The following is a 26,222-nucleotide window of genomic DNA, read 5'->3' as shown; positions in this document are numbered from 1 at the left end:
GCCAAGAGCAATTCCGTGAATACAGTGCAAAGACGTTTCAGGTTGAAGTACAAAATTCATCCTCCAAATGGGTGGAACATCCGCAGATGGTATCGACAGTTTCTAGATACGGGATGTGTATGTAAAGGAAAGAGTACTGGCCGCCCTCGTGTTCCTGAAGAAAATGTTGCAGGAATTCAAACTGATTTCCTACGTGGTCCTTCAAAATCGACTCGTCGTGCCAGTCGGGAGATACGACTGCCTAAAACAACAATTTGGCACGTTTTGAGATGTCGGTGGGTTACGGAGCTGTACAAGTTACAGCTGTTACGAGCTCTGCATCCTGATGACAAATGCAAACGTGTGGCATTTTGAAACGAGATTCTTGATGCTGTTGACAGTAACACCACTTTCGCACAATGCATCGTGTTCAGTGATGAAGTGAGCTTCCGTGTTAGTGTTCAGGGTAACAAAAACACAATGTTCTAATTTGGGGCCTACAGAACCCACACGCAACCATTGAACACGTACGAGATTCGCCCAAATTCAATGTGTTTTGTGCGATATCCCGGTCACCTTTTCACGGCCCGTTCTTCTTTTATGGAAACGCGGTTAACAGTCGGCAGTATCTAACTGTGTTAGAAAACTGGTTGTTTGCGAGGCTGCACGAAACAACTCCATTTTTCAACAAGGCGGTGCATCCCCTCACTGGAGTCGCCAGGTGCGTGAATATCTGAATGTAACTCTACCGAACCGTTGGATTGGTCGTCGAGGAGCTGGCGACTTAGCGTGTCTCAGCTGGGCTCCACGGTCACCGGATTTTACACCCTCTGACTTCTTCTTGTGGGGTTTCATTAAAGACTACATTTATGTACCACTACTCCCACAGAACCTGGAAGAGTTGAAGAACCAGATCCGTACTGCCATACATTAGTAACGAAGGACACGCTTGCCAAGTTATCGGAGGAATTTGAGAGATATTGTTCGTGTCGCTGATGTGGGACATGTTGAACATCTGTAATCTGAACTTGAAAGGTTCGTAAATGTGTGTGTGAAGTTTTAGATTTGTATGTCTTAAAGTTTAATAAACATTGGGTGTTTATAAATGAATATCCGAGGTTTAATGCTTTATAATATTTATTGTATTAAACTTACAGTTATAAATGATATGTCAAATTAAAGAGTAACTCAAACAGTTTTACCAAGAACCTTATAAATGTTCAATGTGAGCACAATTTGTCACACGGCACACATCAAGTCTATAGCCGAGTTCTTCCCAAATGTTGATAAGAGTGTCTTCAGTGATTGTAGCAACAGTTGCTTCAATCCGGTTTCTTAATTCGGGGAGGTCTGCTGGTAGCATACACACGATCCTCGATGAAGTCCCAAAGGAAAAAATCGCATGGCGTTAGGTTGGGTGAACGTGGAGGCCTTGCTAAGCGAGCCCTGTCATTGGGCCCCTTGCGGCCTACCCAGTGCTTGGGTACAGTGAAGTTCGACCGATCGCGTACTTCGCTATGCCAGTGAAGTTATAAGGTTCTCGGAAAACTGTTTGAGTTGCTCTTTCATTTGACGTATCATTTATAACTGTAAGTTTAATGTAATAAATATTATAAAGCATTAAAACCCCGATATTCATTTATAAACACCCTGGGTATGCATTCGAAATATGTATATTTTTTTTGAAATGCCCTGTATATTTGCAGGGTCATCATTTAAAGCTGGTTCTTAAAGCTTTGTTAGTAGATTTTCTCAGGATAGTTTATGTCTGTCTTCAAGAGTCTTCCAGTTCAGTTCCTTCAGTATCTCTGTGACATCCTCCCATGGATTAAACAAACCTGTGACCATTCGTGGTGCCCTTCTCTGTATACGTTCAATGTCCTCTGTTCGTCCTATCTGGTACATGTTCCACAAACGTGAGCAATGTTCTAAAAATAGTTGCACGAGCGGTTTGTGAGTGGTCCCCTTTGTAGACTGATTGCACTTCCCCAGTATTCTACCAATAAACTGAAGTCTAATGCCTGCTTTACTCACAGCTGACCCTATGTGATCATTGCATTTCATATCTCTACAAAGTGTTACACCCAGGTATTTGTATGAGTTGCTCGATTCCAGCTGTCACTCGTGGACATTATAGTCGTACATTACTACGTTCTCTCTTTTTCCGAAGTGGATAATTTTACATTTCTAATCATTTAAAACAAGTTGCCAATATTTGCACCACTTTGAGGTCTTATCAAGATCTGACTGCATAGAATTTATGCAGCTTCTTTCAGACTGTACTTCATTATAGAGAACATACACCGTTTCCTTATCTCTATCTTCCAAACTTCACAGTAGTTCTCCTGCGAAATTTGTAGGACTAGCACTCCTGAAAGAAAAGATGCTGTGCAGATGTGGCTTAGCCATAGCCTGGGGGAATGTTTCCAGAGTTAATTTTCATCCAGAGTGGTAGGATACAAGGAAACGACAGAAGTAAATCTGTGAGGACAGGTTGTGGGTCGTGCTCGGGTAGCTCAGTCGGTAGAGTATGTGTCTGCAACAGGCCACGATCCAGAATTTGAGTCTCAGTCTGGCACACAGTTTTATTCTGCCAGTTATAGACTGGGACAGTCAGATGTTTAGGACGGGTGGTAGGGACAGAGCATTGAGTGACATTGTACTGAGTGCACTATCCGAAAATTACCTCGAGCAATTAAACAGAGAACTGACCCGTGGAGATAACATCTTGGACCTACTTATAACAAACAGACCCGAACTTTTTGACTCTGTAAGCACAGAACAGGGAATCAGTGATCATAAGGCCGTTGCAGAATCCCTGAATATGGAAGTAAATAGGAATATAAAAAAAGGGAGGAAGGTTTATCTGTTTAGCAAGAGTAATAGGAGGCAGATTTCAGACTACCTAACGGATCAAAGCAAAAATTTCTGTTCTGACACTGACAATGTTGAGTGTTTATGGAAAAAGTTCAAGGCAATCGTAAAATGCGTTTTAGACAGGTACGTGCCGAGTAAAACTGTGAGGGACGGGAAAAACCCACCGTGGTTCAACAACCAAGTTAGGAAACTACTGTGAAAGCAAAGAGTTTCACTGCAAATTTAAATGCAGCCAAAACCTCTCAGACAAACAGAAGCTAAACGATGTCAAAGTTAGCATAAGGAGGGCTATGTGTGAAGCGTTCAGTGAATTCGAAAGTAAAATTCTATGTACCGACTTGACAGAAAATCCTAGGAAGTTCTGGTCTTACATTAAATCAGTAAGTGGATCGAAACAGCATATCCAGACACTCTGGGATGATAATGGCATTGAAACAGAGGATGACACATGTAAAGCTGAAATACTAAACACCTTTTTCCAAAGCTGTTTCACAGATTAAGACCACACTGCGGTTCCTTCTCTAAATCCTTGCACAAATGAAAAAATGGCTGACATCGAAATAAGTGTCCAAGGAATAGAAAAGCAACTGAAATCACTCAACAGAGGAAAGTCCACTGGACCTGACGGGATACCAATTCGATTCTACACAGACTACGCGAAAGAACTTTCCCCCCTTCTAACAGCAGTGTACAGTAAGTCTCTAGAGGAACGGAAGGTTCCAAATGATTGGAAAAGAACACAGGTAGTTCCAGTTTTCAAGAAGGGTCGTCGAGCTGACATTGATCTCTTGTAGAATTTTAGAACATGTTTTTTTCGCTTATCATGTCATTTCGGGGAACCCAGAATCCACTCTGCAGGAATCAACATGGATTCCGGAAACAGCGATCGTGTGAGATCCAACTCACTTTATTTGTTCATGAGACCCAGAAAGTATTAGATACAGGCTCCCAGGTAGATGCCATTTTCCTTGACTTCCGGAAGGCGTTCGATACAGTTCCACACTGTCGCCCGATTAACAAAGTAAGAGCCTACGGAATATCAGACCAGCTGTGTGGCTGGATTGAAGAGTTTTTAGCAAACAGAGCACAGCATGTTGTTCTCAATGGAGAGACGTCTACAGACATTAAACCTACGTCTGGCATGCCACAGGGGAGTGTTATGGGACCATTCCTTTTCACGATATATATAAATGACCTAGTAGATAGTGTTGGAAGTTCCATGTGGCTTTTCGCAGATGATGCTGTAGTATACAGAGAAGTTGCAGCATTAGAAAACTGCAGTGAAATGCAGGAAGATCTGCAGCGGATAGGCACTTGGTGCCGGGACTGGCAACTGACCCTTAACATAGACAAATGTAACGTATTGTGAATACATAGAAAGAAGGATCCTTTATTGTACGATTATATGATAGCGGAACAAAAAAGTGGTAGCAGTTACTTCTGTAAAATATCTGAGAGTATGCGTATGGAACGATTTGAAGTGGAATGATCATAGGGCGGGGTGACAGAGGAGATAGAGAAGATCCAAAGAAGAACGGTGCGTTTCGTCACAGGGTTATTTGGTAAGCGTGATAGCGTTACGGAGATGTTTAGCAAACTCGAGTGGCAGACTCTGCAAGACAGGCACTCTGCATTGCGGTGTAGCTCGCTGTCCAGGTTTCGAGAGGGTGCGTTTCTGGATGAGGTATCGAATATATTGCTTCCCCCTTCTTATACCTGCCGAGGAGATCACGAATGTAAAATTAGAGAGATTCGAGCGCGCACGGAGGCTTTCCGGCAGTCGTTCTTCCCCTGAATCGTACGCGACTGGAACAGGAAAGGGAAGTAATGAAAGTGGCACGTAAAGTGCCCTGCATCACACACCGTTGGGTGGCTTGCGGAGTATAAATGTAGATGTAAATGTAGATGTAGATGTAAATGTAGTGTAGAAATGTCGTAGAGAAATTGGAGCTCACTCCGAAAGATTTAGGTGTCTGTCTTTTTTTTTTTTCCCGTGTCTCTCGCAAGAGTGGAACGGCAGAGTAGTAGACTGAAACTGGTTCAGTGCACCCACTGTCGAGTAACCTCACGGACGTAGACGCCTGTCGTGTTCGCAGTGACGTGGTGGTGCAGATCCTGGACGCGCGCAACCCGCTGCTGTACCGGTGCCGCGACCTGGAGCGCTACGTGTCGGAACAGGCGGGCGGCCGCAAGCTGAACGTACTGCTGCTGAACAAGGCGGACCTGCTGCAGCCGCGCCAGCGCGCCGCCTGGGGGCGCTACTTCCGCCAGCAGGGCGTCCTCGCAGCCTTCTTCTCGGCCACCAGAGGTACGGCTGTGCGTGGGGGCGGCGCCGCTGTTCTCGTGACTGGGGAAAGATTTGTGAGGGAGTGTCGGTCTCATTTGGCTTGTCACGTTTGTAAACACGGAGTGATAAGAGGTCGCGTTATGACCGAGGTCGTCGCTCACACAGAATATCTCCCGTGTGGCTGATGAAATAATAGTTTTTTGTAGTAAGGAATAGGGAAGGGAAAGTTTTTATTTAATTTCTATTATAACGGGTAAGGTCACCGACGAGTTTAATTTCTTTACAACTGTCAGCACCTTTGACCCACACTGACACAGATTCGGATTCATTTATTTTACGACTATTCCCGGTCCCGAGAATGAAAGGCATCAACGGCAGGTAATACGATTTACACGTGTCTCTATTGTAGACCTCTGCGACGTGAAATGTCCGGTACGCGATGACGTCACGACTGTTAAAACTTTCTGGCCATGCAACTTTATCGAGTTTTGGTCCACAGACGAGGGCAACGGTTGGTTACCCGTCCATTATCGTGCTGCAAGGTATCATTATTGGTAATGGTAAAGTTAAGAACTCCCTCACAGAACACTGACGGACCATGCAGGACGACTCGAGCACCTACGTAGTTCTAGGTATTAATAGCAATATTGTCTATTGCTTAATACACTGTAGGGCGGGTACGCGTTCTTCTCCTACAATAGAGACGTGGGTAAATCGTATTACCTGCCGTCGATGCCTTTCGTTCTCAGGACCGGGAATCGTCATAAAATAAATGATTCTGAATCTGTGTCAGTGAGGTGCAGTGTTACGCGGCTTTATGCTTAATTACAGACTTACTATTTTATCAGTCGATTTGTTTTCACCACCTAACGCCTGCTGTTTACGTCCTCTTTCGTTGCTGAGCGATGTATCACTTTTCGTTCTGACGCCGCAACTCTTCCTTTCCTATATCTTTACTGCTTTTTTATCTATATAAATGATGAACTATTGGTTTTGCCATTCAACAACTTTTTAATAACTGTGGAAGTATTACAGGCATCGGGTCCCACCTAATGGTCACTCGCCTATACGTTTTACACGAACCTTTCGAGACTCGATCGATCTGTTTACAAAGAGAAAGCAGAATCTCTCTTCCTTTGACGTCGTCCGACAACGACCTAGGAAGCTCGACGGCCTCACACCCCGGGCTCTTCCGTGGCTTGCGGTAGTTTGCAGCATTCGTCTTATTCCTCACCCACTTGCCACTACGTCGAACTTTCGTGGTGATCGTCAGGCAACGTCTTCCACGTTATCTGCAACATAAATAAACTTTCTTCCCACAGTATTTCTCAGATCCCAAAAAAAAACTTAAAGAACATCTTAATAACTGTTCTTACAAATATTCGTATAAGTCTTGGTTGATTTAATGAGGGGTGGGACAGGCCTAAGCCTTGTGACACCACAGAGGGTCGAAGGTGCTGACACTTGTAAAGAAATTAAACTCGTTAGTGACCTTACCCATTATTATAGAAACTCTCCCTTCCCTACTCCTTACCACAAAAAATTATTAACTACATTATTCCATCAGCCACATGGGAGATACTCTGTGTGGCCATTACACAACCTCTTATCGCACTGTGTTTACAAACATGACGAGCCAAATGAATAATGATTCTATCAGAAAATTTCTGACTGGTTGCGTCAGCCAACAATCGCCAAGCGTACATCGAGAACCGGGGGTTCGAGGATGCGACAGCTTTGTCTATAAAAGTAATGAACCTGGTAAGAAGGCGTCAGTCTTCGTGCAGCCGCGGGAGCAACAGCATTGGACCTCTGACACAGAAGATGCCACGATATTATAGGAGGAGAACACTTACCCGCCTTACAGTGTATAAAGCAATAGACAGTATTGCTACTAATACCTAGAATTAAGTAGGTGCTCAAGTTGTCCTGCACGGTCCGTCAGTGTTCTGTGGCGGAGTTCTTAACTTTGCCATTACCGATAATGATACCCTGCAGCACGGTAACCGACGAGTAACCATTGCCCTCGTCCGTGGACCAAAAGCCGATAAAGCTGCAGGGCTCGAAAGTTTTAACAGTCGTGATGTCGTCGCGTACCGGACATTTCATGTCACAGAGGTCTACAGTAGAGATGCAGTTAAATCGTATTACCTGCCGTCGATGCCTTTCATTCTCGGGACCGGGAATCGTCGTAAAATAAATGAATCCGAATCTGTGTCAGTGTGGGTGAAAGGTGCTGACAATTGTAAAGAAATTAAACTCGTCGCCGGTTGTGAGAGAGTGTTGGTGACAGTACCAGATTATTTGCCGGCGGTGCTGCTGTGGTCAGCAAAGTATAGCCAGTAGCTGATTTTAAGGAAATGTGGGAAGACTCGGATTAAAGTACCACTCGCTCTAATTAATGACAGCTCTCTTTAAATGTTGTTATTTGCTTCAGCCCAAAGATTGGTTTGGTGCAGCTCTCCCCACCTCTGCATCCTGTGCCAGCATAGTCATCTCTGAATAACCACCGCAACCTATTGTGTCAGTGCATAAGTTCGTAGTATTCTCCCACGAGGTTAATACTCACGACAGATACACGTGTGTCTCGAGTCGTCGATAATATATTCTCCTTCACCATTTACAACAGTCTGCCAATGCCGGGGTACTTTTTCGACTCATTTTCATGGAGAAAGGTAGTTCCTTGAAGATTATTCGACAGAGGGCGGAAAAGGTGAAAATCTGGAGGCACGAGATCAGATGAATAAGGTGGGTATGCAATGACTTACTGACACAACTCCTGTGTAGTGGTGTGGCAGAATGTGAGCAGGCATTATCATGGAGTAGCGTCGCTTCACTCAGTCTTCCCGGTCTCCATTCTCGTATTGTGTCTGCGAGACATCTCAGTTGTTAACAATATGTGTCGGCAGTGATTGTTCCAGCTCCTGGAAGCAACTCGTAGTACACCACATCTTCCTTCTTTCACGGCTAATCGGCAAGATCTGAATCACTCTTTTCGTAAGAGAAAACATAGATAGCAGAGAAGCTATTCCATGGAGTAAATGCACGCTCCAAGGAATAATAGGGCTTGAAACTACTTTGCATTGATAATCATCGTATATTAAAGTTTAGGAATCGGTAAGATACGAAGAGATATTTCGAGATATGTACTGAGTTACAAAAAGGTATGGCCAAACTTTCAGGAAACATTCCTCACACACAAATAAAAGAAAAGATGTTATGTGGACATGTGTCCGGAAACGCTTAATTCCCATGTTAGAGCTCATTTTAGTTTCCTCAGTATGTACTGTACTTCCTCGACTCACCGCCAGTTGGCCCAATTGAAGGAAGGTAATGTTGACTTCGGTGCTTGTGTCGACATGCGACTCATTGGTCTACAGACACATCAGTACGTAGCATCAACAGGTTAGTGTCGATCACGAACGTGGTTTTGCAGTCAGTGCAATGTTTACAAATTCGGAGTTGGCAGATGCCCATTTGATGTATAGATTAGCACGGGGCAATAGCCATGGCGCGGTACGTTTGTATCGAGACAGATTTCCAGAATGAAGGTGTCCCGACAGCAAGACGTTCGAAGCAATTGATCGGCGTCTTAGGGAGCACGGAACATTCCAGCCTACGACTCGCGACTGTGGAAGACCTAGAACGATGAGGACACCTGCAATGGACAATGCAATTCTTCGTGCAGTTGACGATAACCCTAATGTCAGCGTCGGAGAAGTTGCTGCTGTACAAGGTAACGTTGACCACGTCACTGTATGGAGAGTGCTATGGGAGAACCACTTGTTTCTGCATCATGTACAGCGTGTGCAGGCACTGCCAGCAGCTGATTGGCCTCCACAGGTACACTTCTGCGAATGGTTCATCCGTCAATGTGTCAATCCTCATTTCAGTGCAGATGTTCTCTTTACGGATGAGGCTTCATCAATCCTCATTTCTGCGCAAATGTTCTCTTTACAGATGAGGCTTCATTCCGACGTGATCAAATTGTAAATTTTCACAATCGACACGTGTGGGCTGACGAGAATCTGCACGCAATTGTGCAATCATGTCATTGACACAGATTTTCTGTGAACGTTTGGGCAGGCATTGTTGGTGATGTCTCGGTTGGGCCCCATGTTCTCCCACGTACGCTCAATGGAGCACATTATCATGATTTCGTATGGGATACTCTACCTGTGCTGCTAGAACATGTGCCTTTACAAGTACAACACAACATGTGGTTCACGCACGATGGAGCTCCTGCACATTTCAGTCGAAGTGTTCGTACGCTTCTCAACGACAGATTTGGTCACCGACGGATTGGTAGGGGCGGACCAATTCCGTGGTCTCCACGCTCTCCTGACCTCAACCCTCTTGACTTTCATTTATGGGGGCATTTGAAAGCTCTTGTCTACACAACCCCGGTACCAAATGTAGAGACTCTTCGTGCTTGTATTGTGGACGGCTGTGATACAATACACCTTTCTCCAGGGCTGCATCAGCGCATCAGAGATTCCGTGCGACGGAGGGTGGATGCACGCATCCTTGCTAATGGAGGAAATTTTGAACATTTCCTATAACAAAGTGTTTGATGTCACACTGGTAAGTTCTGTTGCTGTGTGTTTCCATTTCATGATTAATGTGATTTGAAGAGAAGTAATAAAATGAGCTCTAACATGGAAGGTAAGCGTTTCCGGACACATGTCCACATAACATATTTTCTCTCTTTGTGTGTGAGGAATGTTTCCTGAAAGTTTGGCCGTACCTTTTTGTAACACCCTGTATATTTTATAAAAATTTCTGAAGATATCGCGGACAGACCACTGCAAGAGACTGATCAGGATAGTAAAAAACATGCGTATATTAAGGGAGTTTTCATTCACAAAGAAGGCTTATCACATTCACACAGTTCAATACTGTTCCATACTGATTAAATTGAGCTTAACTTAAATCCCATAAGTCAGTGAAGCAATTTCGAAGTCTCGGTTCGACGAAAATTGTCAGTCGATCTCCTGAAAACATTTGTAATAATTATTAACTTTCGGTGATCACATGGGGAAGACCGGAGATCTGCTGGTAAGACCGTGTTAGCCCATTTATTGAAAGTAATAAACTGGATATCTTGAGTGTACAAAACGGCAGGTTTGTCCAGTGTAAATCAGACGTTCCCCACTGATCCCATGCAACACAGTGTAGTAAGCAGACACTGTCAATAATAATCAGTTAAATAATACGCGAACCCACTTACTTTAGTTTAGTTCATGTATTAAATTCCTTCCCATACAGAATCTCATCAAGATGGTGACTAGCTCAACAGTACATACATATACATCTTTGTTCCTTCATGGCTAATCGGCAAGATCTGAATCATTCTGTTCATAAGAGAAAACATAGCTAGCAGAGAAGCTATTCCATGGAGTAAATGCACACTCCAAGGAATAATAGGGCTTGAAACTATTTTGTATTTATAATCATCATATATTAAAGTTTAGGAATCGGTAAGATAAGAAGAGATATTTCGAGATATGTACTGAGTTATATAATTTATAAAAATTTCTGAAAATATCGCGGAGAGACCGCTGCACGAGACATTACAACTGTTCCAGCAGACGCATAATATTATCTTTTGTGGATGTGCGCACGTCTTTGTACCCGGAGTTGCTCCTTTGTTTGCACTTGAACATTCCTTTACTTTCCTTAAGTTAGCACAAATACACTATTTCTCATCACCTATAATGATACAGGGTAGGAATAGTCGGTGTTGTCCACGAGCTAGTTGATGACGAGTTGCACAAGTGGCCACCAGCTGATTTTTGTGATTTTAGCTTAAATTGCACGATGGCGGAATGATCACAGTTCGTCATATTTGCTGGTTCTCTAGCACACTGACATGGATCATTGTGGATTAATGCAAGTATGAGGCATGTTTTTTTAAGTAAGTACCATTTTGAAATTAAAGAAAGGCGTGCTAAGATATCTCAATAATTTTATTTTTACATGAAAACCTGTACCTTAATCTACTTTTCTCATAATTTCCGACAATATTGGGGCACTTGTGATAACGTTGTACCAGTTTTTGAGTACCCTCCTCATAGAAGTCTGCCGCCTGACTTGTTAACCACTGCACCACCCCTGTTTTGACTTCGTTGTCATCTCCAAGACGCTGACCACCCAGATGTTTCTTCAGGTGCAGGAACAGATGGTAGTCACTGGGCGCAAGATCGGGGCTGTACGGAGGATGATTTCGAGTTTCCCATCGAAAAGATGTGATGAGATCTTTGGTCTGATTCACCACATGCGGACGGGCATTGTCTTACAGCAAAACGATGCCCTTGCTCAACTTCCGTGGACTGTTGCTTTGATTATGGTGTGACGTAGGCCACCCGTGTTTCATCGCCCGTAACATTTTGGCTTAAGAAATCATGAGTGTCGTTGTGGTACTATTCAAGGAAAGTCAATCCACTGTCTAAACGTTTGGTTTTGTGCATACCCGTCAACATTTTCGGTACCCAACGTGCGCACAATTTTCGGTAATTCAAGTGATCGGTCACATTGCCATACAAAACACTACGAGAAACATTAGGAAAGTCATCTCGCAAGAAGGAAATCATAAAGTGTCTGTTTTCTCTCACCTTATTGTCCACTTCCTGCACCAAACTTTCATTAACGACCGAAGGACGCCCAATCCGTTGTACATTGCGCACATTTGTGCGGCCATCTTTAAATGCTCTCACCCACTTTCTTAGCATTCCATCCTCATAATGTTTTCTCTGTAAACTGCACAGATCTCACAATGAATATCATTCGCTTTTAGGCCTTTAGCACTAAGAAACCCCACGCGGGATTAGCCGAGTGGTCTAAGGTGCTGCAGTCATGGACTGTGCGGCTGGTCCCGGCAGAGGTTCGAGTCCTCCCTCGGGCATGGGTGTGTGTGCTTGTCCTTAGGATAATTTAGGTTAAGTAGTGTGTAAGCTTAGGGACTGATGACCTTAGCAGTTAAGTCCTGTAAGATTTTTCACACACACTAAGAAATCTTATAACAGCCCGTACTTCACAGTCAGCAGGACTTACGATTATCGGAGGCATCTTAAACACTCAGTACACAACGTAAACAAGGAAGAATCAGACTGTAATGGTGTCAGTGTGTAGATTAAGGTACAGGCTTTCATGTAAAAATAAAATTATTGAGATATCTTTGGACATCTTTTTTAATTTCAAAACGATACTTACTTAAAAAACACTCCTCGCAATGATATTTGTCAAACCTTGAATGTCTTCCTGACTGTGGGGAATCACTAATGTCGAAACAATCCTCCATAAAATGGAAAACCATTTTATTGCCAAGCTCTGTCCTGCGCCATTATCTGCATACAAGGTACAAATGTTTCTGGCTACCTTGGCTGCTATCACTCCTCATTGAACTGAAACCGAAGAAAATGTCAGAAATTTCTATGCTCGGCAGCCCATTTTCTGTTGTCTTCAGCTCCGCTCGCTCTCTCCTGCGCGCCCCCCCCGTATGTATCCGCCACTTCATGGCAGTGCGTACTGTATACCGTTACCAGTCACTTCCTTTTCTGTTCCACTTGGAGACCAAGTAAGGGAAAAATGACTGTCTATAAGCCTCTATAGGAGCCCTAATTTCTCTTATCTTTGTGGTCTGCTTATTAAATGTGTGTCACCAGCAGTAGAATCATTCTGCAGTCGGCATCAGATGCCGGTCCTGTTAATTTCCTCAAAAGTGCCCTGCAAAAAGACCCCTGTCTTCTCTCTGGGGTTTCCCATTCGAGTTCCCGAACTGTCTTTGTAATATTCACATGCTGATCAAACTTACTGGTAACAAATGTAAAAACATGCTTCTGAATTGCTTCAATGTCTTGCTTTAATCTGAACTGGTGGGGAACATTACTCGAGAATGGTTCACACTAGTGTTATATAAGATGTCTTCTTTGTAAATCAGTTGCACTTTCCCAAAATTCTCCCAATAAAATGAAGGTTGCCATTCGCCTTCCCTGCTAGGAGGGTGGTTTGGAAAGTTCTCAGAGCAGAATAGAAAAAAAGTACTTACATCACTGAAATTTTTTCATTTTTCAGTGTACTCTCCTAGTAGTTTAATGCACTCGGTCCAACGATGTTCCAGTGCCTCGATCCAATCTCGAAAATGAGTTTCCTACAGGCCCGCAAAATAGCTGTCAACTCCGGCTATCAGTTCTTTGTTTGAAGTGAATCTTCATCCACCAAGAAAAATGTTCAGTTTTGGGAAGAGTCTAATGGAGACGAATGAGGTGAATAAGGCAGGTGTGGCAACAGTTCATACCGTAGTTCGTGTAACTTTGCCATGTTGACGGCACATGTGTGCGGACGTGCTTTGTATTGATGGAAAATGTCTTTCTTCCATGCTATACGTGGCCTTCTTTCGTGTATCTTTTGTTGCAATTTGTCCGGGAGGTTAGCATAGTATTCTCCAGTAATTGCTTGCCCAGTGGGGAGATAATCTACAAACAATCCCCTTCGCATCCCAGAACACGGATGCCATGACCTTTCCCACTGAAGGAATTGTCTTTACTTTCTTTAGTGGTAGAAAATCAGCATGTTTCCGCTGCTTTTTCTATTGTTTTGTCTCTGGGGTATGGTAGTGCACCCAAGTTCCACCTGTGGTCACAAACTGGCACAAAAAATCTTGTTCCTTCTCCTAAAACGGGCCAAACATTGTTCTGATATCCATTCTCGTGCATTTTTGATCCACCATCAAGAGTCGTGGCACTCGTCTTGCAGATGATTTTTTCATTTCTAATGCTTCAATTAAAATGTGATATGCCGTTTCAGATGACATCTGGCAAGCGTGAGCAATTTCACGCACTTTCAATTGGTGATCCTCCATGGCCATTTTGTACACTTTTGCAATAGTTTCTCTCGGCTGACCACTACGCGCATCATCATCTGAACTCTCCTGACCAAATTTAAGTTGATTTGTCCACTTGGCAACAGTTGAATATGAAGGAGCAGAGTCCCCAGAGCACTCTGGACATTGGCACCAATGTCCTTTGCTTTCATACATTTCTTTACGAAGTACTTAATCACTGCTTGAACCCCGATTTTTTTTTTTTTTTTTTTTTTTTTGCCCCCATCTTTGCAAATCACTACGCGGGAACGACGACAGAGCCACATCATTGCCACAGCTCTCTTCTGAGAGCTCTGATGTGGCACGTGTTTACAGACAACAGTCCAGTGAATATCACGTGAACAACTCATTGCGCTAGTGCTGACCTCTCGTGGTGATTCCGAGAACTTTTCAACTGACCCTCGTATGAGAGGTGTTCAAAAGAAGGGGTACAAAGCAACACTGTGGGTATAATTGATGTTTCATTCAAAAATAATCACCAGATGCCCAAGTACCAGGTGATCAAAAAGTCAGTATAAATTTGAAAACTGAATAAATCACGGAATAATGTAGATAGAGAGGTACAGATTGACACACATGCTTGGAATGACATGGGGTTTTATTATAACAAAAAAAAAAAAAAAAAATACAAACGTTCAAAAAATGTCTGACAGACGGCACTTCATCTGATCAGAATATCAATAATTAGCATAGCAATGTAAGACAAAGCTAAGATGATGTTCTTTACAGGAAATGCTCAATATGTCCACCATCATTCCTCAACAATAGCTGTAGTCGGGGAATAATGCTGTGAACAGCAATGTAGAGCATGTCCGGAGTTATGGTGAGGCATTAGCGTCGGATGTTGTGTTTCAACATCCCTAGAGATGTCGGTCGATCACGATACACTTGTGACTTCAGGTAACCCCAAAGCCAATAATCGCACAGACTGAGGTCTGGGGACCTGGGAGGCCAAGCACGACGAACGTGGCGGCTGAGCAAACGATCTCATCACCTAACGACGCATGCAAGAGATCTTTCACGTATCTATCAATATGGGGTGTTTTTTTTTGTGATAAAACCCCATGCCATTCCAAGCATGTGTGTCAATTTTTACCTCTCTATCTACATTATTCCGTGGTTTATTAAGTTTTCAAATTTATACTGACTTTTTGATCACCTGGTACAACATCCCGATGTTCCACGAGCTCAGAGATTTCCGTGACTGAAGGGAACCAGTTCTCCACCGCGTCCTCCAGTTCGTCGACAGAGTTGAAGTGCTCTCCTTCACAATGTTGTGTTTTTTTTTTTGTAATGAAGCACACACGTGAAAATTGCAGAGTGACATGTCTGGACTGGAGGGCAGGTGCTCGAGCTGCACCCACTTGAACTTGGCCATTACGCTATGTGTTACCTCGGAGGTGTGCACACGTGTTATCCTGCAGCACAGTCATTCCCTTCACGAGCAGCCCAGGTCGTTTGCTCTCGATGGACTCACGTAGGCTGCAGCGTGTCTCACAGTACACATCGCTGTTAACCACATCGGACACTTGTCCACGTCCCGAGATTAGATGCCCGACTGTGTTATTTCGAAGCGGCATATGCAAATTTCGACTGACATTCTATACCTTTTCATCCGAACACTGGTACGATCCTTAGGTATTCATTCCCTTTTGTATTGCTGTGTAATGTCACGCCTAGACATTTAATCGACATAATGGTCTCGAGAAGCAGACTACTAATGCTGTATTTGAACATTGCAGGAAGAAGAGAAATTTGTTAACATAGAGTATAGATTTAAATGTCAGGAAGTATTTGTATGGAGTGTAGCCATGTATGTAAGTGAAACATGGACGATAAATAGTTTGGACAAGAAGAGAATAGAAGCTTTCGAAATGCGGTGCTACAGAAGAATGCTGAAGATTAGATGGGTAGATCACATAACTAATGAGGAGGTACTGAATAGAATTGGAGAGCAGAGAAATTTGTGGCACAACTTGACTAGAAGAAGGGATCGGCGAATAGGGCATATTCTGTGGCATCGAGGGATCACCAATTTAGTATTGGAGGGCAGCGTGGAGGGTAAAAATCATAGAGGGAGACCAAGAGATGAATACACTAAAAAGATTCAGAAGGATGTAGGTTGCAGTAGGTACTGGGAGATGAAGAAGCTTGCACAGGATAGAGTTGCATGGAGAACTGCATCAAGCCAGTCTCTGGACTGAAGACCACAACAACAAGGATTCTTTTTCCTACTGATATCCATGACTCTCTCTCTCTCTCTCTCTCTCTCTCTCTCTCTCTCTCTCTCTCTCTCTCTCTCTCTCTCTCTCTCTTTTAAAAAGAACTGGCAGTTATTCATCAAACTGTCCAGAAATTCTGTCTAAATCATCTTGTATCCTCCTACATTCACCAAACGGTGATACCTTCCCGTATACCGAGCTATGTCGCCGGCAGCCAGCCACTCACCCTGTCTGTCAGATCATTAGTGTATATAGAGGATAATAGCAGTCGCATCAAACTTTGGGTTGTGGCTCTCTCAAAGATTCCCTCATCCCTGACAAACGTAAGCTGTCGAGGACAGTGTATGGGGTTATACACGAGTTAAAAGTCCTTGGACACCTTCATAAGTTGGAAGGTTAAAGGGAAAATTGAAATGTGATGATGGGAACATACGTTTGACGTGGGGCCGCAACTTTTGGAGTGAATGTCATTCGTGGCCGCCATCTTGTAATCCGCCATTTTGGATTCAAGTAATTTTTTTAAGATGGGAAGGGGGGTGTATGACACATCAAATAACATTAACTCGAGCTCTGGAATTTAGTGGTGTAATTTGTTTTTGTCTGTCTTCTACAGTTTATAGGTTATTAATGTTCAAAGTTGGGAGATTACCTTCGTACCGACTGCTACAACACGTTCTACGTGTCGTCCATCCTGAGACATGAGTCGGTATTAAGGTAACTTTGAACATTAATAACTTCTAAACTGTACAAGATAGACAAAAACAAATTACACCTCTCCATTCCAGAGCTCAAGCGAGAGTTGTTTGATGTATCGTACACCCCCCTTCCTAAAAGAAAAGGAAAAAAAAAGAAAGAAAAAATCCAAAATGGTGGATTTCAAGATGATGGCCATGAATGAGATTATCTCCAAGAGTTGCGGCCCCACATCAAACCTATGTTCCCATCATCACATTCAATTTTCCGTTTTATCTTCCAACTTATGAAGGTGTCCAAGGACTTTTGACTCGCCCTGTATTTCTCGAGACACGTTTGTGGCACTCATGTACCTGGGAATCTAATATGTACGCTCGGACCTTTGTCGACAGTCTGTAGACGGGCAGCGTCTCAGATGCTTTCTGGAAACGTCAGAGTGTCGAATCTGCTTGCTGCTCTCCCTCTACGGTTTGAGGATACCGTGTGAAAAGGGCGAGCAGAGTTTCGCACGAGTGATGCCACCTTTTATGTCCTATGCTCAGATGTTAAATCTATTGCTGTTAATGTCTCCTTTCCTAATCTACTTCCCTCGTCATGCCCCTGAATTAGTTAATTTACGTGTTATTACCTTCGGTGTAGTTACGTCGATATTGATTTTACAACCTCTTCTCGAGACACTTTGTATTCTGGTTGACTGCTCTTCCCAGCCCTCTGCCATTTCTGACAGTTACAGTGTCCTCATCAAACCTTAAATGTTTTCTTCTTCCCCTAAACTTTAATCACCTATCAATACCGTCGGTGTATGTGGTGTGATCAATGTGATCCAAAATTAATGGCAATTTTTTTTAAATTTTGCAACAAAGTTTGTCACGAAATTGAACTTTGACAAAAATCAATGTAGATATCACTCAGGAATGCTAGATTAGGTCAACAATGATCTAGAATTTCTAAAGGAGGTTATAATAGGTGCCAGAACGTTGGTTTGTGGGTACTACATCAAAACCGAGGCCTGGTCGTCCCAATGAAAACTACCTGAAGAGCCGAGACAGGAAAAGTTGGACAAGTTCTTGTCACTGTTTTCTTCAGTTACAGTGAGAGAGTGCATTACGAGTCCTGCCTTATGGTTGAATGGTCAGGAAGGAATACTAACTGGAAGTTATGTGCCATTTCTGTGAAGCAATCTGAAGAAAAGAAAATGACCAGATCTGTGCAAAACCCTTTATGGAAATTGCATTATGATGGTGCTCCTGCTCACATCTCAATACCTGTTTGTGATTTCTTCGGCAAAAAACAAAACTGTTATGTTGCCCTCTCCACAGTATTTGCCGGACGTGGCAACCTCTTGACTTCTTTCCATTCCCGAGGCTGAAGACAACCGTGAAAGGATGTCATTTTGTCGCCATTGATAAGTTAGAAACAGAATCACTGAAGGAACTGAACACTATAACGAAAAGTGAGTTCCATAAGTGCTTTAAGATTGGGAACAGTATTGGCTCAAGAGTAATGTATCTGATGGGTATTACATTGAAGGGAACAAAGTTGTTGATGTGAATAAATAAAGATCGCTTGTGAACAACAAAAATTCCCATTATTATTTTTATTTTTTATTTATTTATTTTTTTAATTACACTTCATACAGATTGAATAACGTCAGGGGTAACGTAGAGTCCTATCTCACTCCTTTCTCAGCTACTGCCTCCCTCTCATATTTTTCAACTTTAATAACTACTGCCTGGTTCCTGAATTTTACGAAGTGATATAAAAGACACTAATGCAACCATTTGTCAAACACTGCTCCAATGTTTGGAGTTATCATCAAGCAGGCAAGGCAGTAGACATCGAATGAATTTGGAGACACGCTTGCTGGGTACAGCCAGTACAGAAATGCAATGGAGTTACTTTGGGGATGTAGATACAAACCTGTGGAAGGAAGGTTGCACTATTGGTATTTGGGGAAGGCAGTAAGTGTGAGAATAAGATAAGAGAGCTGAAGCTTGTCAAAGGGCCATGTAGGTAGCGCTCAATTTCTGAAATTTATGGATTACACTTCTTCTACCATACTACAACGCCCCCTCTCCCCTCCAAACTCACACAGCAATAAACATAATAAGTTTCGAATTATGGAAACTTGTGGTCGAACTTACTGTAGAAAATCATTTTTTACAAAATACTGCTCTGAAATTCTGGGTTTTTAGAGATAATTTCTTATAATGGGACCAATAAAACCACAAGATTTAATGTAAACAAGTGCTGCTATCCCTTTATTTTTAACAGTCACTTTCTGAATGTAGCAGCAAAAATAGAATTAAAGGGCTCAGTTGAAGAAGCAAAAAAATATGTTAAAAATTTCATTCCCCAGGACTTTAGGCCTTTAGAAATAGCTCCAACATTCCCCACTGAAATTAAGGAAGTTATAAATATACTGAAAAACAAGAGCTCATGTGGTGTTGATGGAGTCTCGAACAGAATTTTGAAGTGTTGCTCTAATTTAATAAGTGGAGTCCTTAGAGATGTACGTAATGCTTCGCTGACACAGGTAATTTTTCCAGACAGATTGAAATACGCAATTGTCAAACCTCTTCAATTGAAAGGGGACAAGAGAGACTTAAATAATCATAGACCAATCTCATTGCTGACTTCATTTTCTAAAATATTCATAAAAGTTATGTATTCAGGAGTTGTCTCACATTTAAGTGAAAATAATTTACTCAGCATGTCACAGTTCGGATTGCGGAAGGGTTACTCGACTGAGAATGCTGTCTACACATTTACCCATCAAATAGTACAAGCCCTAAATAACAAATTATCACCAGTTGGTATTTTTTGTGATCTCTCCAAGGCATTTGACTGTGTGGATCATGTCACCCTCTTACAAAAACTCAGGTTTCATGGAATTGGAAGCTATACACACAGCTGGTTTGAGTCGTACTTTATGAACAGAAAGCAAAAAGTTGTGCTGAATAACACAAATAATGTTTGGAAGGTGGTAAATTCTAGTGAATGGGGAGTTATCACATAGGGAGTCCCTCAGGGTTCAATTTTGGCTCATCTGCTGTTCCTTATTCATGTGAATGACCTCTCAGTTAATGTTCAGCAAGCAGAACTAGTACTTTTGGCAAATGACACGAGTGTTACAATAAATCCAATTCCAGAAAAAGCATCTGAAGATATTGTTAAGGATGGCTCAAATAATTATTAAGTGGTTCTCAGAAAATGGACTCTCCCTGAACCCTTTAACTGCTCTGGACATGCTAACGCATGCGCCTTTGTACCTGTCCCTGTGTGCTCTGAACGTGTTTATGCATAGAAGGACTGGTGGCACACGTAAACACGTTCAGAACACACAGGGACAGGTACAAAGGCACATGCGTTAACACGTCCAGAGCAGTTGAAAGATTAGTTTTGAAAAAACTCACTATATCCAGTTCTGTACACCGAATCGAGTCATAGCGACAATTGACAATGTAGCATATGAACAGGGCTCAGTTAACAGGGTAGATTTCTCCAAATTTTTGGGTGTTCACATTGATAACAACTTGAACTGGGAGAAGCATATTACTGAGCTTCTCAAACAATTAAGTTCAGCTTCTTTCGCTAATCACTAGTCTTGGTAATAAACAGATTAGCCTCCTAGTGTACTTTGCATATTTGTGAAATAGTTTTCTGGGGTAACTCACCACTTAGACATAAAGTATTGATTGCACAAAGGAGAGCAGTGAGAATAATTAGTGATGTTCATCCAAGGACAGCATGCATGCACCTATTCAAGGAGTCAGGTATTTTAACTGCACCATCAGAGTACATATATTCACTAACGAAATTCGTTATAAATAATCCATCTCAGTTTGCGAGGAACAGTAATGTTCATACGTACAACACTAGAGGGAAAAATGACCTTTACTATCTGTTATTGAAGCTGTCAATTGCTCAAAAAGGAATACATTATTCAGCAACAAAAATCTTTGATCATTTGCCCCACAACATAAAGTGTCTGGCAGGTAGCAGATCAAGTTTTAAATCTAGCTTAAAATCATTTCTTTTGGACAACTCCTATTCCATGGACGAGTTTCTGTTTCAGAACTTAATATTAATACTAGCACTATTCATGTGTGTGTGTGTGTGTGTGTGTGTGTATATATATATATATCTTGTAATCTGAATTTTTCCACATCATATAGATAAAATAATCCTGAAAATGATTTATGGAGCATGACATAACTAAACTAAACTGTCCCCATAGCAGTGTCACTTTGCACCCTAGTTTTGCTCTACACAGGGTGTACATAAAGTCAGGGAACACTTTCAATTATTTATTGCACAAGAACCAAACATTGTACAGATATCATACATATGTCATTTCGATGAAAAACCCTGAAAGTTTTTTTTTCACGTATACCGCCACAGCATAGTTTGGTAATTTGCCGATAGTCAGCGCTGGTCGCAAACATGGTGAGTTTGGGTGCAGAGCGAGCTTTCTGTGTGTTGGAGTTTGACAAAAACAAGTGTGCTACAGTGACAAAGCCACTTTTCACACTAAACAGGCATAATTGTCGAATCTGTGGTACAAAGCATCCACACAAATGCATTGAATTTGAACGTGATTCCCCAAAGGTAAATGTTTTTTGTGTCTTGTCACGTCAAAAACTGTACGGGCCATTCTTCTTTGCCAAGAGCAGTATCACTGGATATTCCTACTTGGACATGTTGCAGCAATGGCTGATGCCTCAAATGCAATCAGACTCTCTGTTCATTGTTCAGCAGGATGAGGCTCAACCCCATTTTCATTGTGAAGTTAGTGGGAACCTGAACACAGAGCTGCCGCATCGACGGATTGGCTGTGCTACGGGAGGAGACAGCGATTTCACTAAATGGCCTCCCCCGTCACCAGATCTCACTCTGTGTGACTTTCTTCTGTGGGGACACATTAAAGATCTGCTGTATGTACTGCCCCTACCACGTGATGTAGCAGAGCTCTGCAGAGAATACGCGAAGCGACTGCCACAGTCGATGCCATGCTGGAACAGGTATGGCAAGAATTTGATTACCGTATTGACGTCTGCCAGGCCACTCGTAGTTCGCATATCAAATGTTTGTAAAAAAAAAAAAACTTTCAGAGTTTCTCTTCAAACGCAATGTGTATGACATCTGCACAACATTTATTTATTGTGCAATAAATAATTGAGTGTTCCCAGACTTTGAGTACACCTTGTACGTATCAGCACAGGTCAGTAGTCTTTGTAGCTGTGACATCACATTTTCAGCCGCTGCCAACCACAATTTGAAAAGTTGCATTGTAGCAACTTGGTGAACCTGTGTCCAGTATTAATTAAAAAAAGCATTTAGAAGTGAGCTACGATGCAGAAATTCGTGGCCCATCGGGTTCACATACCATTCCAGCTTCGTGAAGCGCGAGGAAAAATGATACAGATGTGATATGAGACACAGAGTTAGATGTTAAGCAGATGCCGTGAATGTCGTTTAAAGGTAAATATATTCAATCCCGTATGCATTAATTATTACACTTATCACTTTCACCAGACTGTAACCATCTTCTGACGACAATTTTTTCACATACTGATTGTCGCATTGCTTATCAGTCAAAGTTGTACCGAAAGACAGTTGATGTGGAAGTTACCGACGTGTGCCTATCTTCAGTGAATACGAGGCTAAAACTGAACAAGGGAGTATGTGTGCAGGACAAAATGTTCAGAAAGTGATTTGCTTTATAGCTGTGGACAAGTAAGAAATATATCTTTTTGCCTATTTTTCGACCATGACTGTCTCAAGAAATATGTTAAGGTTTCTTTAAATTACCATTATCAGTCACAAACTTTGTCAACTATTGTTTTATTTATTTAGCGACATGTTTAGAGGGAATACCTCATCTTCAGGCTACATGGCATTACAAAAACAACTTTACAACAAGGTCATACTGATGTTACATAGTCTTTTTGTAAATGCTGTGGTCATCCTGTTGAAGAAGAGAAAACTTAGAGGCGATGTCACTTTGGAAGCTGGACTGAAGTCTGCACAAAAATGTTTTGTAATGGTCACTCACTTTGTTCTTCTGGTGTGGCAGTCTCGTTGTGATGTGCTGCTGTGTACCCATTTCCGTGGCTCTCTTGGTCACTGTTCACAAACTGTCACTAACATAGCAGTGACTTGGAAACACCATCACAAACAGTTCTGTAGTGCAGTGGACAAGATGATGGTTGAAATACAGCTGGATTTGATTTGACTATCGATTTATCAATCTATGTGGCGTCAGATGTTTACATGTTGTCTGTACGTCTTATCATCATATTACAGATGTAGGTTGACGAAATACACACATCTTCCACAGCTATATTCAGATCCTTGTTAAACAGAGCACAGAAATTCCCACTTAATTCTGCCGACTATGAGACAGAAATGAACACTATCAAATACATTGCATGTAAAAATGGCTATCATGAACATGAAACAAACACAGTATCACAACGCACAACTAAAAATAACAAACGATGTGGCACAGCTTCCGCTCACAGCATCCGAAAACCCAAGTACATAACGTTACCGTATTTAGGTGTCACGTCAGACAAAATAGCCGAGGTGTTTAAAAAAACAGACATCGGGATCACCTTTCCCACCAAACAACAACTTAAATAGAAACTGATACACGACATCTCTCATCCCACAGAGAAACTTAACAAATCAGGAGTTTATAAAATTACATGCAGTCATTGCAACAAATGTTACTTTGGCCAAACGGGAAGAAATTTTAAAACCGGCTTTAAAGAACACATTGACGGTTTCAGACTTGGTAAACCGAATAAATCAGCTATAGCAAAACATATAAATGAAACAGGATACAGTGTTACAGTAGACAATGATCTCAAAGTACTACATAATTTAGAAAAGAGCTGGAAAATGGGCATCTAGGAAGAAACGGAAATATTCATCCGTGGCCACATGGGGAATAATGAGATCATGGATGAAATGACTGACTTCAAAAATTCACATTCCTTTTCCAATACACTACAGTACTCCTAGCCCATTGAATGTCAAGGTAACGATCTATCGTTACCCTGTACTGACACTAATACTGTCAGAGTGCCGATTCATCTCGTTTAGCTTACAGAATCGGGTGCTAGATGGTGTCGATGTGCCGATTACAGATGCTCATTGCCTCGAGCTATGTGTAAGTCGATACCTATCGACAATCTAGTATCATTTCGGTGAAATATTAGCGTTAAATTATTATGCTTTTACACCATTTGTTTATCGACGTCGTGTTTCGCAGTACGTGTTTACGTTCTATTATTGCATTCTACGTTCTTGTTTTTGTGCAGTACTGTTATTTATCATTGTTTCTGTGTGTTTTTCTTCACGATAAGAGTTTACAGTTTGTTTACTTTCTCCACTTTTTGTGAAAAATGCGACCTACACCAGGCCACAGCAGAGCACTTACCAACAAAGAAATTTGTGAACTTTTAGAATGTACTAGTGATACAAAGTGTTTTAGCGAAAGTAGCAACAGTTCAGAAAGTGACAGTGATGTACTTGATATTGTGAATGAAAGTGAAGACGAAATGGAAGATGTACAATACACTGAAGTAATTGCACCTGAAACACTACAGCCATTACCACATCCATTTCAAGAGCTGCCAGGACCAAAACATATGCCGCCAGCAGGATCTCCTGTGATAGAATGTTTCAATCTATTCTTTACTACAATGTTGCTGCAGCTTATTGTAACAAACAAACCGCTCAGCTAAACAGTTTATAACCAAACGTGCTACATTGTCCAAACCGTATAAGAAACGGAAGAATGTGACAAGTACCGAGGTAAGAGGTTTTATTGCTTGCTTACTAAATATGGGACTCTATAAAAGGCCCAAAATGCTCTCATACTGGAGCACGAAATTGTCACAGGGATTTCCACGGTTTGGTAAAATGTTTTCTGCCCACCGATTTAGGCATCTTATGAAATTCTTTCATCTTGTGGATAGTGAGAAATGTCCAGCACCAGGCCATCCTGATTATGACCCATGTATCAGGTACCAGCCATTGGTAGATCATGCTAATAATACAGTGAGTTACAAGAAGGTACGGCCAAACTTTCAGGAAACATTCTTCACACACAAAGAAAGAAAATATTTTATGTGGACATGTGTCCAGGATTGCTTACTTTCCATGTTAGAGCTCATTTTATTACTTCTCTTCAAATCACATTAATCATGGAATGGAAACACACAGCAACAGAACGTACCAGTGTGACTTCATACACTTTGTTACAGGAAATGTTCAAAATGTCCTCCGTTAGCAAGGATACGTGCATCCACCCTTGGTCTCATGGAATCCCTGATGCGCTGATGCAGCCCTGGAGAACGGCGTATTGTATCACAGCTGTCTACAACACGAGCACGAAGAGTCTCTACATTTGGTACCGGGGTTGCATAGACAAGAGCTTTCAAATGCCCCCGTAAATGAAAGTCAAGAGGGTTGAGGTCAGAAGAGCGTGGAGGTCACGGAATTGGTCCGCCTCTACCATTCCGTCGGTCACCGAATCTGTTGTTGAGAAGCGTACGAACACTTCAACTGAAATGTGCAGGAGCTCCATCGTGCTTGAACCACATGTTGTGTCGTACTTGTAAAGGCACACATTCTAGCAGCACAGGTAGAGTATCCCATACGAAATCATGATAACCTGCTCCATTGAACGTAGGTGGAAGAATGTGGGGCCCAATCGAGACATCACCAACAATGCCTGCCCAAACATTCACAGAAAATCAGTGTTGATGACGTGACTGCACAATTGTGTGCGGATTCTCGTCAGCCCACACATATTGATTGTGAAAATTTACAATTTCATCACGTTGGGATGTAGCCTCACCCGTAAAGAGAACATTTGCACTGAAATGAGGATTGACACATTGTCGGATGAACCATTCGCAGAAGTGTACCCGTGGAGGCCAATCAGCTGCTGATAGTGCCTGTACACGGTACGGAAACAACTGGTTCTCCCGTAGCACTCTCCATACAGTGACGTGGTCAACGTTACCTTGTACAGCAGCAACTTCTCTGACACTGACATTAGGGTTATCGTCAACTGCAAAAAGAATTTCCTCGTCCATTGCAGGTGTCCTTGTCGTTCTAGGTCTTCCCCAGTCGCGAGTCGTAGGCTGGAATGTTCCGTGCTCCCTAAGACGCCGATCAGTTGCTTCGAACGTCTTCCTGTCGGGACACCTTCGTTCTGGAAATCTGTCTCGATACAAACGTAGCGCGCCACGACTATTGCCCC

General features: G+C 42.3%; 1 protein-coding gene across 2 annotated transcripts in view; it reads left to right on the top strand.

Moving 5' to 3' along the window:
- The window catches only part of LOC124720110 (large subunit GTPase 1 homolog), a 171,788-nt gene that overhangs the window by 36,251 nt on the left and 109,315 nt on the right, over positions 1 to 26,222 (top strand). For both annotated transcript variants that reach the window (XM_047245405.1, XM_047245404.1), the window contains exon 5: positions 4,953 to 5,164. In XM_047245405.1, the coding sequence (XP_047101361.1) occupies positions 4,953 to 5,164 (212 nt within the window). The remainder of the gene's footprint in view (positions 1 to 4,952; positions 5,165 to 26,222) is intronic.

The sequence above is a fragment of the Schistocerca piceifrons genome, chromosome 11, assembly GCF_021461385.2.
Source record: "Schistocerca piceifrons isolate TAMUIC-IGC-003096 chromosome 11, iqSchPice1.1, whole genome shotgun sequence".
Taxonomy (NCBI): domain Eukaryota; kingdom Metazoa; phylum Arthropoda; class Insecta; order Orthoptera; family Acrididae; genus Schistocerca; species Schistocerca piceifrons.
This window is presented reverse-complemented; position numbering and strand designations above follow the sequence as displayed.